Here is a 16,604-nt window from a genome sequence, read left to right on the forward strand (position 1 = left end):
CTGGCATGTTCTGTATAGGTATAATAGAGGCAGAAAGCTCTTCTGCTGAAAAAACACACAACACGTTTCCACCATGGTCTCTTCCGCAGCATTTTTTTTTGCAGTGATTCGCTGTGTGGTTCCTTAGCCTAAGGCTAAGGCCCAAAGTTACAGAAAAGCAGCTTTATTTATCACGGATTTTGCTGCAGTTTTCTTAACCCAAGCCAGGAGTGGGTTGAGTAGAAATGAGAAGACTAAATATAAGTAGAGTATTGACAATTCTTGATCAACCCCATTAAGAGAAGCAAAGCAGCCATATTGTCTGCTTCCATGGTATGTCTGGCGTATGTAAGAGATTGGATTATCTAGAACTTTCTCTTTGTGCACCATATGGTCTGCCTTGACGCTATGTATGACCTTAAATACTGTAGTAATAGTTTTTTGTCATATAATTAGTAGTAAAGTCACTGTTTGTTATAAAATTTATTTCTAAATTTTCCAGTTAAAAACAGAGGTAGAAGACTGCATTACATTACTGGACATAAAGAAAACGCCAAGTCAGAAGAAATAAAACATCATTTAATAATCCTGCTGTCCATAAAATGATTCGGTGTCATGTGGTAAGGCTTAGTAGACAGTCATATGTCACGCCTGGGATACTTTATGTGTGCTCTTTGCACCGGATTAATCTCTTAAAGGCTATCTTAAAATCATCATTGAAGCTAGTATAGAGGAGTGGATTAATTAAGGAATTAACATAACCCAGCCATGTAAGAAAGTCAGCCACCTCTGGAGACACAGTGCAAAGGTGTAGTCCAACAACAAGTTCCTTGATGAAAAACGGCAACCAACTTATCATAAAAGCCCCTAAAATAAGTCCTAATATGCGAGCGGCCTTTCTCTCTCTTGAAGTAGAGATCTGTTGTTGACGATCCCCGGCCAGGTCAATGTCATTGTCATATGGAGGTGTTCTTATACATGCAGTGATCTTCTCAAATTCCATTGTAGGGTCAGAGGTGGAGAATTCCGACACACAAAATGTCTGTGTAAGCTTACAATGGGCAAAAGAGTTTTGGCTGTCATTACTTCTGTTGCTTAAGTGCCTGCTTGATCCTCGTTTTTGGTAAAGGCTCTTTGCAGCATGGTAAATTCTATAGTACAAAATAAGTATTAAAGTCAAAGGGATATAAAATGCCCCAAATGTAGAATATATTGTATAGATAACATGGTCATGTTGAATTATACAACTGTTTTCACTACTTGTGTTGTTATGATTCCTCCAAAATAGGGGTGGAATAGAAATGAAGACAGAAATTGTCCATACTGTTAGGATCATCACTCCAGCCCGTTTCACCGTGCGTTTTCTGGCATATTCTATAGCATCTGTAATGGCCCAGTATCGGTCAAGTGCAATGACACATAGGTGAAGGATGGAGCAAGTACAGCATGTCATATCAACACTAAGCCATATTTCACATATTACATAGCCAAGGGTCCAAGTGTCCATGACTATATAGGTAATGCTTAAAGGCATAACTAGAATGGCCACTAGAAAATCTGTAACTGCCAAGGAACATATTAAATAATTAGCAGGTTGGTGCAATTTCTTGGTTGTGCAGATGGCAATGATGACAGCGGAGTTTAACAGTGTAGTCAAGGTTGTAATTACAGCCAACGTTAAGGAAATGAGCATTTTTTCAGTTACCGTCTTGGATTTGTTTGATATCGTTTCTGCTGTGCAGTTTGTAAAATTCATCTTTCTCACTGAGAAGGTAAAAGAATTTTCAGCAGCCTTTAGATGATGCTCATCCTGACCCTGATCAGCTTTTTCCCCATGGAAACATTCATTATGTGCAGAAACCTTGACGCCACAGATGTTCTAATACGTTTTTCCTCTTCTTACACATGTCTAGCCTGGAAGATATAATCAGTTAAAACAGCATTTATTATTTCATAACAACAAATAATTTTTATTGCTTAGTGGATCTGTATGGATAAACAGAACATTGCCTTTGTCAGTAATGTTATGTGACCTGGAGATAAGATCTGGAGACAAGTAATAGTGCAGATTTTTCCATTTGAATGTATAATTGTATTGTGGAGCTTATGCTAAGAAAGTGTGAACATTTCCATTACTCCTGCTGTGGTAAAGAGGATAAATGAGGGCATATGCAGAGAAAGATAACAGTGAACAGTAGCTGCACAAAGTAATGTCAAGAGAGTGATGAAAGCGAGATATAGCAGTAAAATAGCACATTTATAATATATAGCATATGGAAATATCATACTGATTTATGCTTGTCAAATATTGTTGTATTTCATTGTAACCACCTAAGATATTGGCAAATAGTCCAGAGAGTGATAGGAATTTAACCATTAGGTATTAGGCCTGGTTCACATCTGCATTCGGTATTCCATTTCAGGAGTCCGCTTGGGAACACCCCCGAACGGAGTATCAAATGCATTGATAAGTGGTGAGCAATGGAAGCACACGGACCCCACAGACTATAATAAGGTGTATGTGTTTTCCGCATGGAACATGCGAAGAGAAAAGTATTTCATGAACTACTTTCCTTTCCACATGACTTGTGCTGAAACCGTGCAGAAAACACACAGACCCTATTATAGTCTATGGGGGCTGTATATTTTCATTGCTCACCGCTTGTCAATGTATTCGGTATTCCTTTTGGGGGGTTTCCATGCAGACTCCCCAAACGGAATAATGAATGCAGTTGTGAACCAGGCCTTAGACTAAAAGTAATATTTTCAGTTTCACCCATTAATCACTTTGTTTTCTGCCATTGTTTCTGAATCATTGTAAGTAATGTACCGTCACTCGGTTAATCTGTGTGGTGCCCGGAAAAGGCTTCTTATTGCCATAATCCATAATAAAAGGAATTTACGCCACTCAAAGTTTTATGCTTCCAGTGTGCAAAACGTATTATATCCGACAGTGGTACAGACGTTTCAGTCAATAACAGACCTTCTTCAGTGTATCGGTAGGAGAAGTTGGAAGCTCAAAAGTAGGAAGTATGGAGTCCATACAGTATTCCAACTTCTCCAACCGTTACACTGAAGAAGGTCTGTTATTGACCAAAACGTCTGTACCACTGTCAGATATAAAAAATTTTGCACACTGGAAGCATAAAACTTTGAGTGCCGGAAATTCCTTTTATTATTGTTTCTGAATCAGTTTAATATTTTATCTTTCGCTTAGCCCCTGATGAGTCCCAGCTAAACCCACTACAATACTTTTACTTTCTATAATTGGAGTATACTATGTCAAAAATTCCTACTTTCATCTATCCTTTCTCTAGAGAAAAAAGTATTGTTTGGACGATACGGATCATGTGAAAATCTGCGCCAATAGAGGGAATATGAGAAGTTTGAAGAAAAGTTACCGTATTTTTCGGACTATAAGACGCACTGGACTATAAGACGTTGGTTTTAGAGGAGGAAAATAGGGAAAAAAAATTTTGAAGCAAAAACTGGTAAAATATTTAATATATGGGAGTTGTAGTTTTGCAACAGCTGCAAGGCCACATTGACCGGTGACCCTGCAGCTGTACGGGGATGCATAGAGCGTTTTTTTTGCGGGGCCAGCTGTAATTTTTAGTTATACCATTTTGGGGGATATCTATTGCTTAGATCACCTTGTATTGAAAAAAAAACAGGAGGTGATTTAGAACTTTTATTTATTTCATATTTTTAAAACTTTTTTTTTTTTTTTTTTTTTAACTATTTTATTCCCCCCCGGGGGCTTGAACCTGCGGTCACTTGATCGCAAGTCCCATAGACGGCAATACAACTGTATTGCCGTCTATGGGACATTCTGTCTATTAGTATTACGGCTGGTCATAGAGACCAGCCGCAATACTAATATAGCCGTGACAGACCGGGGAGCCTCATTAGGCTCCCAGCTGTCACCCGGACAGGTCGGCTCCTGCGATATCGCTGCGCAGGAGCCGGCCTGCAACTTTACAGGTACGGGGCCGGTGGGGACCGGCCCCGGGGGAGAAGGGGCCACTGATACTGACCCGGCATCCGCTGTACTAGAGAGGCGGATGCCGGGGAGGGATAGACGCCGGGGCCTGAGACATCGCTACGATCCTCTGCCCTACATGAAGCCAGCGGCGGGGGCACGGAGGAGCCCCTGCCACTGCTGGCTTCATGCAGGGCAGAGGAGCGCAGCGATGTCTCAGGCCCCGGCACCTGTAATGGCGTCTATCACTTGCCGGCTTCCGCCTCTCTATTACAGCGGATGCCAGACGCCACCTTCAGACTATAAGACGCACCCTTCTTTTCCCCCAAAATTTTGGGGAAAAAAAGTGCGTCTTATAGTCCGAAAAATACGGTACATTTTAATGAATCCCCTGGACAAATTAATAAAGAAATATGCCATTTTTTCTGTAATATTTTGCATGAGGATGTCCAGGGGAATTGGTCTTATTCTAGCATTCAGTAACATTCTTCAGGAATATTTAAGAATGTTTACTTGTGAATAAATGTGGTTTCCACAAATGTTAAAATAGTTCATTTATTTATGGTTCATTTGTTATTTAGAAGGATGGAAATGTTTTTCATAACAGACTACTGCACATTAACTTATATTTAAGGGAGCGCTGTATCTGGAAATATTAACTAGGGGATAAACTGATCTTGATGGCTTGACAGACTAGACAGAGAGGTTAGATGGAGTAGGCTGTTACTCAACCAGATATCGTACAGGCAGACACAAGATGAGGAGGAGGAAGGGGGGCACAATTGTGCTCCATACAGGAGATTTTTTTTTATGAATGGCAACTTTCAGTATGATGGCTAGGGATGTTTGTAAGCAAGGCTGTGCTAGATACTGGATATATGAGGGTGTAAATACTGTATATCTGTAATCACTAATGACTCACTGTCATAACCAAAGCTCATCATTATTTTCCTTCTGTCTCTAAAGCTTGCAATGCTTAATAAGAGACTTGTTTTTAGTGATTTATTGGCCCCGTGTGGATCCACATTAGTCTGTTATGATGACTCATTTGTAACATTACAACAGTTATGCTTTGTATTACTTCCCATTTCCATGAAATGATTTGTTATAGAGCTATTGTACAAAATGAGCAGAATAAGAAAGATGCTGCAATAAAGAAAGATAAGACGTGCATTTATCTCTTTTATTTATCATTAGATACAAGAAAGAAGTGAGATTTAGTAAATCTATTTCAATAGACAGTGGTAGGTGGACATCTTACAGTGCTTTAAGCTGAAACACAAGTCATTACAGTAATGGTGGAAGTAGTGTAGGGTCTGTCTTTTATCTCACTGCATCATACAGAGCAACCAGTTGCAAAAAGCTTACAATTACAAGCAATAGTTAGGAATAGGAGCGTTTAGTCAGATATAAGAAATTGCTGGCAGATTTGTGATAGAAATAATAGAGACGTATGCTTTGGGTTGTTGTCCTGCATCCTTTTCATACCCATAGTATTCATGTTTACTAAGTAACTCATCTTGTAGGACATTCTCATATAGCTCAGCATTAAGACCACTATCGATCCTGTTAAAGTATCCAATGCTTTTGGCTGTGAAACAACCCTATATCACCAGGCTACCACCACCAAACTTGACAGTTCCTTCAATTTCTTGTTTTCTTAACCCCCCTTTTACCTCGTTTCTTTCAGACCCATTTTTTGCAAACTCAAGCCAATGTTTCTCATGATGATATTGAAGTTGAGGCTCCTTCACCTCTTTTTGGGTGACTTGTGTCACATTTGTTGCATGGTGCTTGCATAGATGTCTGTGAACTCACTATTACGAAGCATATGTCACCTCTACTGACGTGTTTGTCGCACCAGTACGGAGAGACCTTGTAACGACCCAACTTCTTAACTCCAATATTTTACCTGGACGTTCACCTCTTGCTTTTTGAATGAATGGATGGACTTTTTTTTTTTAATGACTTTCCAATTGTCATGGCTCTCATATAATGCAGATTTTCTTGGCCGAAAGACCACTATTGATGAGCTTGATGGTGCTGTTTCTCTATTCTTGGGAAATCTGATCTTTGATTTGAACTAGAGATCTTCTGCTTGAGAATCCACCTAGTAACACACTGAGATATTAGGGAATGTGAGAACAGGTTGTAATTTATAGTATACAAGAAGAAAAAGATTTTTCCACCACCAGGAGCAAAATAGTAACAATCCAGTTACATGACAAGAATCTGCATAACTAGTCATACACTAAATAATTACAAGTCAAATTTATGTCTGAAATATCCAAGATGATTTTCTATAAAAAAAAATTGCTAATCTGGTAAAATGACTGGAAAAAAACTGTAGACAGTAGGTACACTGATAGTGTGCCTAAATGTTTTATAATGAAATTATATAAATTGTCACTTGCTACACTACTTGGTGCATGACATGCACCCATAAAGAGGTCTTTTTTGGTGATTTTTTTTTTCTGCACTTAATTATTTATTACTGATTACAAATTTCTCTTGAAATTCTGTAATTTGTCACTTGAACAACACAATGTTGATGTGACATATGCTTTCATACAGGGATAACCTGCAGGATAATCCAAGTTCTTTTCTGCCATTTAAGTGCTGTTTCTACAGTCATAGAATCTGTTGTACTTTATAGTATAGCTCAGCTTTTTCAGCTGGCAGACCAGGCACGCTGATAGTCACATTTGTTTCCAAATTCTGTAATTGTCACTTTTTGGTGCTGCATCTGCTCCTATCAAGGGACAATTTTTGGCGGATTTTTTATGAAGACAATTCTTAAACAGTTTACTTTTCAAGTAGCAGGGACACTGGCAGTGAGTCGCAAACATTTCTTCAAACTCTATAGATGCCAATGCCACTGCCTGTCAGAATCTTGGTGTAGTTTGCCATTCTACCACCAGTGGCCAAGTGGTGAAGTGGTGAAGTATTGTGTTGCACTTCCCACTCCTCCCCACTGGAGGCTTCTGTGTTCATTCAAGGAATTGCCTTTAACATACAGTAGATGACCAATCTGTTACAATGTGAAGCCATCTTGTTTTCTGTTTGGGCCTTTTTATACAGTACAGTACAACCTACCCCTTTCGCTGCCCGAGGCGAACGACAGAAAGCCGCCCCCCCCCCCCCGTGAGGAGGGGGCGTGACGGAGTGAAGGGGCGGGGTGAATCGATGGGGGTGGGGCTTAGCGGCGTTCACAGACAGAGAGCAGGGAGGGAGAGGACCTGCTCTCTATCTGCTCCAGCGGCCTCCCCAATCCACCGCTCGGTGCTAAACCAGTCCAGGACAGCTTGTCCTGGACTGGCTTAGGTAAGCAAAAATGCCACCCTTCCTGGGGCCCTGACATAGCGCCGCCTGAAGCGGTTGCTTCAGGTCGCCTCATGGGAGGTGCGGCGCTGAGTACATCCTTTGCTCGAGTATTGTGACTTGTTCAAGTCTCCTGCTTCTCAGAACTGTCTTTCACAGAATGTTTCTACAGCTTGCTGTATTACCCTTGTGATCTACACTTCAATCTGTACCCCAGACTATTATTCCTCAATACCCATCTGCTCCTGGCTTATTCCATCTGGCCACCGCATGCCACCTGTTTATACCAGTAACATAACACTGCCACACTGTTGGCATAGTAACAAAAAATAAAACGAACAACCTTACCATTGCTTTTTCCAATACCAACACAACAATGATGGTGTGGCATTTTGCTACCATAAAGGAATAATTTTTGGTTGTTTCTTTATTTAAAAGCCAATTCTTCATAATTTTTCAACTAGCCACAAATTTGTCGCACAAATAATGACAAGCCTGTAGCACTTACAAGTCATCAAAATGGAACAATTTTTCTGTTTTAGCCATATAACCACCATGTGTGTTTAAAAACGACAAGCAACCACTGTTCCCCTCCAAGAAAGGTCATTTACAGTGCGTTTTTAATGCCAGGGCCCATGCACACGGAGTAAACGCGTGCTAATTTTTGCATAATACACGTGTAAAGAATACATGTGTAAAAATCAGACTCCCATTGACTTCAATTACATTTTTTACACATGTAAAAATCGCCCCCAAAAATGCGCAAAAAACGCACTTTTTTTGCATGTTTTTGGCGCGTTCTTTACACGTGTAAAAATTGTCATTGAACTCAATGGGAGTCTGATTTTTACACATGTATTCTTTACACGTGTATTATGCAAAAATGACGACACATTGAAATGAATTGGATACGTTTTGAGGGTTCACATTCTGACACGTGTCTATGTGCCAGAATGCACGCGCGTTAACTCTGTGTGAACTAGCCCTTAAACTATGAATTTGTATCTATTGCTTACCATCCGTTTTTTCCATAGACATACATGTCACTTTCACTTTGACATAATTTCGGCTGTGTCTTAGGAGCACTGAGAGTGTCCTACACTATGTTTTAATCCAATTTAGGTTGTGGTTTGTACCAGATAAGTTCAACCCAAAATTATTCTGAGACCCGAGGAGATCCTATGTAAGATACTTAGCTATGTCAATGTAATTGGTAATTAATTGACAAAATTGTGACAAGTAATTTTATTTAACTCAGAGCTTTGTATTAGCAAAGTGAGATAGTAATGTACATTTGGAGGATCTGTCATCACAGACTCCTCATTTCTTACCAAGTTAGTTCATTTGCACTGGGTCTAACTTTTCCAAATTGTTATAATGAGCAGATGTTACTGAATACATTATTAGAAGGCTGTGAACAACATGTTTTTGTTTTTGCTGTCAGAATAAAATATGTACCATTACACTTATATGAGTATGTTTAAGAACCCCATTTATATGTAGAGGCATAAAACCCGATCTTAACTGTTTCTTCAAATGTAAAATATAATTAAATGCAAATGTATGATAACTTCCATAAATGCAAGATACAAATGAGGCTACAACCCAACAAGAAGAATTTCAACCAAAAAGAACACATTGAGCTAAAAAAATACATACACAATTAGAAACTATGCTAATATCATCGAACAAGTCAATGATAACAATGTATGATGGATACTGTATATACATGATCTGTAACTTGTTGTATCTATAGCAATCACCAATGAAAGAACAGATCTAAAGGGAATTTGTCAGGTGGTTTTTCCACACTAACTATTCCCAGTGTGTGCAGCATCAAGTAATGACCTTTCCTTTGGCATCCCTAACTATGATTTCTGTTGCTGAAAAGTCAAGTTATAAACTTTAAAACCTTAAACTGGCACATGCAAATTTACCATATCTAGTCACTGGAGTAGGAAGCAGCTTCATCTAGTCACATGGTCCTTGTGCTAAATCACACTCTGTGAGCCCGGGAGTTAGGTAAAGTATCAGGCTGTCTTGCAACATTAAGGGGGACATGTCAGTCACTATGCATAGGGTGTGATATAGTGCAATGACTGAATAATTAAGGATTTACAAGCTTATATCTTAGGGGCAACAACTTGACTCAGTGGTTAGCACTGCAGCCTCGCAGTACTAGAGTCCTGGGTTCAAACCCTGCCAAGGACAATGTCTGCAAGGAGTTTGTATGTTCTCCCTGTTTGTGTGGATTTCCTCCCATACTCCAAAGACATACTGATAGGAAATGGGGCTCACAATCTAGTATATCGGGCTCACAATGTACATTTGAAAAAAAAAAAAAAAAAAAAGCTTATAACTTGACTTTTCAGCAACAGGAAAGCCACTGGGACAGATCATTACTTGATGCTGCACATCCTCAGACCAGTTTAGGATGGAACAACTACTTTAGGTTGCTGCCCCAAATTGCAAAAATGCAGCATTATGGACATGGCAGAAACATGGTGAAAAAAATGCTGTGATTTTTATTTTATTTTATTTTTTTATTTTTTTGGGGGGGTTTGCTATACACTGTCCTACCAATAAGTATTTAGACACGTGTGGTAGAATAGAAAAACAACATTTATTCATATTCAATAGTTGGTAGACCCCAGCAGATGCTTCCTTACGGATGGGATTGATCCACACAATACTCCCGGATACCTGTTGAAACTCCTGGTGTATGTGAGCCATCGGTTGGGTGCGTTTTCTCTGGCCAGCACTTGTCATCTCTATCTCCCAGTTTCGGGGGTCTGCTGACTCGGGGCACATACCGACAATCACCATTCACCTTCCACCTCGTAATCACATAGGCCACTGTCAATTTTGGGTAATTCAGTTGGCTTGCTATGTCCCTTAAGGATCGACCATTTCTGTGGTACCCCACAATTACCACTTTCTCAAAATAGGACAACACTGCACTTTGTGGCATCTTGCATTCGACTAATGCCAATGCCGTAATGGCAATGCTGTTTCCTGTTCAACGGTGGAAGGCGTGACGTACATCACGACCGCAGATATTTTCTATTGCATGGGTGTCCAAATACTTATTGGTAGACAGTGTATGAGGCCTTAGGCACAAATGTTTTTAAGGCTATAACCTCATGTAGCAAACTGCAGCAAAAAGAAGTTGTAAAAAAAAATGCGATTTCAAACAGTTTTCCTCTGCAAACTTTCTGCCCCTACTATACTTATATGGAAAATGCCGTCATTTCTGCAGGTATAATTAACATTCAAAAAGATATGTTAATGGTTAATGTATAGATGGTTAATGGTTAATGGTTAATGTATAGATGGCATTAACCAGAATCCCATCCATTGTTCAGGTACTCTACAAAGCAGCGTTTTTTGCAGTGATGTTTCCACTGCAGCCAAGACACTGTATTTTCGTAATGTGGGGCTTCAGCCTAAGAAGTCCAATTTCCTTTAAAACAAATGGATCTCAAGAAAAGGGCTCTATGATCATGTAATATATCAGGACTGAGCGTTCCTAGGATAATTGCTCCTTCTAATAGAGCTCCTGATCCACTGACAAATACACAAACACTTGTTGATCAGCTGATCATATTTTTTATGCAATATTTAAGATTATTGGCAGCACATTGCTTTGTATAAACAGGAATAGGCTGCCAATAATCAATGAAAATGAATGGGAAAGGAACTGTGCAATAGTCTGACACATTTATTGATTGTTGCTTGTCTTTGCCAGGCCAATGGGCCTTATCTATCTGTAGCTCTACTAGTCCAATTCCCAATTGATATTAGCATATTTGTCGGAAGGAACAAGTTCTTGGGGCCTTGAAAGTATTTCATTTGAAGTATTCACATGTATCTCTTGTGTTTTAACTATGTTCAATACAAAAACGATTGTTGCTACAAGTAAGGGCTACAGGTGTTGGAAAAGGAATACAGTATGTGATATTAGAAACCATTAAATAATTTAATATGGAACAATAATCTGCATAAATTGCCAGAAATGATCTCTGTGTCCAATTTAAGTATCATTCTTTACGATATAAAGATTTAGGGTACCCTATAACATCACGTCTTGCTAGGTAAACCTGTTATGCGGCATGCTTACGCAAATTGAAGAAATCAGTTTGACAGCAGAAGCTTTAAGTCTTTAACTTGCCATCTGTCAGTATCTTTTTTCCTGTAATTACCAAGTCATTTGGAAACATTAGCATTTATACATCGTATACACTCAGTGGCAGTGACTAAGTACCTGTTCCAACTGCTTTTAATTTTTGAGTCAATGAAACTTGGGCCTCATGATGCACTTGTAGCAAAATCCCACAGCAAACCTGATCCAAGTGGCCTTAGCCTTATAGTATTTCAGAGCCTGTTTAGGGACTCAGAGAACTGAACTTAATTGATAAGCATGATGGTAAGTAGAATCTAATTCTTTGCATGGATATTTTGTTTTACATACACTCTATGTGAAAAATAATTTATTGTGTGGACAATGATTATACCCTGTAGTTTTCATCTCTGTAGTAGCCTCCGCTATCTTCTTCAGAGTGGCCTGCTGGGGGAGTAGCATACCAGCCAGGGATAGAAATAGACTTGACAGGCTGGTTAGAAGGGCCAGCTCTGTCCTAGGGAGCCACCTGGACCCAGTACAGGTGGTGGTTGACAGAAGAATACTGTCTGTGGTGAGCTCAATGCTGGAGAACATCTCCTATCCCATGTATGAGACCGTGATAGCACTGGGCAGTACTGTCAGTGACCCCTTCCTCCCAATTGCAGACAGGCTACATAATTTACAACAGGCTAAGCAAAGATCACTCCGCACAGAGAACTAAATGATCCTGAGTCTTTCTTTTTCTTTTAGTTGCTATGACTCCTAGTATCTTTTCTACCTGTTATGAGTTTATATGTGTTCTTTCTTGTAAAATATTACTGTATTATCCATGCTGCTGTAACACACTGAATTATCTTATCTTATTAAGACTAAGAAATGGTATATGCATTCATACAGCTCCAATAGAAACCTATTGCTTTAGTATTGTAACAGTACTGTTTTAATGCCAATCTTAGACGTGGATAAAAGCTGTTTGTAGGGCCAAGCTGAAAAGCTCTAATGCAGGGTTTATGAGATACAGTGGCCATATGGGTAATGGATGTGTAAATGTAATCTACAGCTCTACAGAGTTGCGGGGTTTAAATACCGAAAAAGTCTTCTATTCATTGTTTAGATTCAATTAAAATGTTCATCTCTTTATGCACTATGTAACTAGCACAAATTCATTTTGCTAGCTGAGTACACAGAAAAATCTGCTTTTCAGCTGCCATCTGACTGGAATATCTGAGTTGACATATTGGGCTGAATCACACTAAATCATTCTCCTTGGTTACATTATGTTACTATATAACTTATTAATGTAGAAGATGTGAATCTGGCGTTTAATGATGCATTACCACATATTTTCCTTTTGTCTACATACATATGGAATCAGGAAATTGAGTACCCAAGTGTTAAAGAGATTTATGCATAATGGTGAAATATATTTACTCATTATACATAAATAATTTGCCATACCATGCTACAGGTAATGTGTAGAAAACAATAAAGAATAATTGTACATTATAATCTAGTAAATATTTTACGTCATGTAGAGATAGATGGAAAACTATTGATTTTCATGCATATTTTTAAGTAGTTGTGCTACCAATTATAATCATACTCATAAGTCTACCTTGGATTGCAATACAGATTTCGTGGTATATTGCATCAGATGTTTATCATGCAAATTAGATTATATTGGGAGCACAACACGACTATTAAAAACACGGATTCAAGAGCATATTAGAGATGGCTCCAAAACCGCCACAGATAATATATCAGGTGCTTCGAAGCACTTCGCTACCATACACAAAAGTTCAGTAGATACATTGCAGTTCTGGGGCTTAGAAAAAATTCAATGAAATCAAAGAGGAGGAAATATAAAAAAAAGTTTTACACAAAAAAGAGGCGTTACTAAGATTCGGCAGTAGATACCCTATGGGAATGAATATGAAATCGCATCTCACACTAGTTTATTAGTATACTATATGTGAACTGACACCGTAGTTACGCTAGGTTCACACCTGCGTTCTGGTCTCCGTTCTGTGGTTTCCGTTTTCTGCATGCAAGAAGACGGAAACCACAGACCGGGTCCGCCCGTGAGCAGCAGTGAGCGTTTTATGCTCTCCGGTGCGAAACCATTTTTTAAAATCCGGACACAGAGTACTGCATGTCCGACTCTGTGTCCGGATTAAAAAATCCGGTTTCACGGCGGAGAGCATAAAACGCTCACCGCCGCTCACGGCCGGACAGCTTTCTCACCCATTCAAATATTTCTCACCGTTTAACTTGGGAGGAATCGATTTTAATATCAAGCAATTTTTTTACATGTCAAACTACTTACGTCGTATACTGCATTCAATGCCCTTGTAAGAGGTTTTATATAGGTAAGACCATTAGACCCTTGTTCCACAGAATTAGGGAACATTTCAAATCTTTGAATAGTGGTAAAGGGTCACCACGATTTATTCAGCATGTAAGAGAGTCACATAACGGTATTTCTGATTGTCTGACATTTTGTGGCTTAAAACATGTAGCCCCTCTACCAAGAGGGGGCGATAGGGGAAAGAAACTCTTGCAGGAGGAAGGTAAAATCATATTGAAAACGGAAGCTATGGGTCCACTTGGACTAAACGACAGGATAGATATGAATATTTTCCTTTGAATAGAGGTCTCAGTATCTAGTCAATATATTTTTCTGTACCTTTGTAATTGAAAGAGCCTGTAATAATAAGCTGTGATTTGGTCGGCTTATTCAGATCGGTGGCATATCGGATACAAATTCATATCTATAGTTCCCATAAGTTTTTTTGGTTGTTTGTAGCTCTCTTGTTGATTGGCTGGGACCAGAATGGGTGGGACTGTAATATAGAAATAACTGGAGTGTTCTCTTTGATCCTCCGGGGTATCTCTATTAAAAGATCTTAGTGGCATATCTACAATATAGCAATTTGCTTCATTTTTGGCAGGCAGCTTCTCCCTTGGTTTACTATGGTGGTAGCAGTTACACATCTGATTGGTTATCATCTGATACGATAGATTTGAGTATTGAGTACCCAGTCAATATATTTCTCTGTACTTTTCGTGATTGAAAGAATTTATAATGACACGCTATGTTTTGATTGACGTATTTAGATTAGGAGTTTATCGGATATAAATTTGTGTCTATAATTCTTAGGTTTTTCTGTTATTTGTAGCTCTTTTGTGGATTAGCCGGGACCAAAATGGGCAGTGCTGTAAATATAGAAATAACTGTAGTGCTCCCTCTGGTCCGCCAGTGTATGTCTGGTATACCTATAATATAGTAGCTCGTTTTGTGATTGGCAGGTAATTCTTTTTAGTAGTCTACTATGGAGGAAATAGCTATGCATCTGATTGGTTTTTTAATCAGATGTGGAGGCTCTTCAATGACTGATCAGTATTTCACCATTGATTTCAATGGTGAGAAGGTAGCTCTTGTTCTTATTGGTTCGATTGGATTAGGGGCGGAGTCGAAGGGGTTAGCTTTAGAAGGTTGGTAAAATCCTCCTTTTAGTCCGCGTATTGCATTTGATTGACACATCGGGGATGTGGATTTTTGGACAGTTAGGTTGTACCTCTTTTTTGTTGTGGTGGAGTTAGAGATAGGGGAATTTATTGTGATGTGTAGTCCATTCTTCTTTTCCTTGTTTTGTGTTATAACTGCTCTTCTTGTGGTTCGGTTGTTATAAGGCCTCTGTTTGTAATAGTGGAGGTCAGAATGCCTATGCCTGCAATGGGATTCGGAGCTCCCTTTCTGATCGGCCGCTTCGTTGACTGACAGCCGCTAATAATATACAGAGCGGCTTAGACTGGGTCAGCTATTAGCGAGCCTGTATGGAAACTAAATTTTTCCTTCAGGTCCGCAGCGTTAAGGGGGTGGAGCTTAAGATCGTCCCGGCTTATCAGAAACATAGAAGGGCCGATGTATAAGAAAGAGTGGCAAAAAAGTTGTACAAAGTTGTGATAAATGAAAATAAAGTTGGTGCAATGTGAAAAATGTTGGTATATAGAAATGTAATGCATTGAAAAGTTTTTTTAACATGTTTTAAATGTTTTTGTGTTATAGAAATTGTATGTATTGTGAATACCGAGGTGGGTGTGATCCCCACGTCGGTATATAGGGCAGGTAGACACACTTGTACTTTAGGAAGCCTGATGAAGTGCGTTTAGCACGAAACGGTCGTTGCTTCATTCTCTCTGCATTCCATTTAATCCATCTCCGACTGTGTAAGCTGTCAAAGTGCCCTTTTTTTTTACGATGACGAATTAAAGCTTGAAAATTTTACTTTTGGTTGGTGAGTGCCCTGTTTCTCTTAACAATATTTTTTCTCACAGTTTAGTAACCTCTCCAGGCTCCGATTGAGCATCGTTACAAAGAATCCTATAATTGGCAAGGTTCACTTAAAGGTATCTGTCATCAGAGTATGCTGCCCTATGTAAGCAGGTCTGCTGTCATAAAATTTTGAATGCATTTTTTCACCATGGTGTTGCAATTAGAGATGAGCGAACACTAAAATGTTCGAGGTTCGAAATTCGATTCGAACAGCCGCTCAATGTTCGTGTGTTCGAACGGGTTTCGAACCCCATTATAGTCTATGGGGAACAGATACTCGTTAAGGGGGAAACCCAAATCCGTGTCTGGAGGGTCACCAAGTCCACTATGACACCCCAGGAAATGATGCCAACACCTCTGGAATGACACTGGGACAGCAGGGGAAGCATGTCTGGGGGCATCTAACACACCAAAGACCCTCTACTACCCCAACATCACAGCCTAACAACTACACACTTACACACACACACTACACTACACTACCACACTACACACAGCCTAACAACTACACACTCAATACCACCTCTCTGACAGTAGGAAAACACCTTGAAACATGTGTATTTGGCACTTGCAGTGAGGAGAGCTTGTCACCAGCAGTGAATTTGGCCCTTGTAGTAAGTTGAGATTGGCACCAACATTTGTTTTGAAAATCAAGGTGGATTGAGCCTCTAACCAGCAGAGTTTGGGCAAATTCATGGTGGAGGGAGCCTCTAAAAACCCCAGTTTGGACCAATTCATGGTGGAGGGAGCCTCTAAAAACCCCAGTTTGGACCAATTCATGGTGGAGGAGGCCTCTAAAAACCCCAGTTTGGACCAATTCATGATGGAGGGAGCCTCTAAACAGCCCAGTTTGGGCAAATTCA

The 16,604-nt window shown here is 39.5% G+C and overlaps 1 protein-coding gene across 3 annotated transcripts in view; it reads right to left on the bottom strand.

The window, feature by feature from the left end:
- Positions 1-570: 570 nt before the first annotated feature.
- The window catches only part of HTR1E (5-hydroxytryptamine receptor 1E), a 106,862-nt gene continuing 90,828 nt past the window's right edge, over positions 571-16,604 (bottom strand). For all 3 annotated transcript variants that reach the window (XM_075268264.1, XM_075268263.1, XM_075268262.1), the window contains one exon: positions 571-1,893. In XM_075268264.1, coding sequence (XP_075124365.1) covers positions 641-1,735 — 1,095 coding nt within the window. In that variant the 5' untranslated portion in view covers positions 1,736-1,893 and the 3' untranslated portion in view covers positions 571-640. The remainder of the gene's footprint in view (positions 1,894-16,604) is intronic.

This window comes from Leptodactylus fuscus, chromosome 3, assembly GCF_031893055.1.
Source record: "Leptodactylus fuscus isolate aLepFus1 chromosome 3, aLepFus1.hap2, whole genome shotgun sequence".
NCBI classification, from domain to species: domain Eukaryota; kingdom Metazoa; phylum Chordata; class Amphibia; order Anura; family Leptodactylidae; genus Leptodactylus; species Leptodactylus fuscus.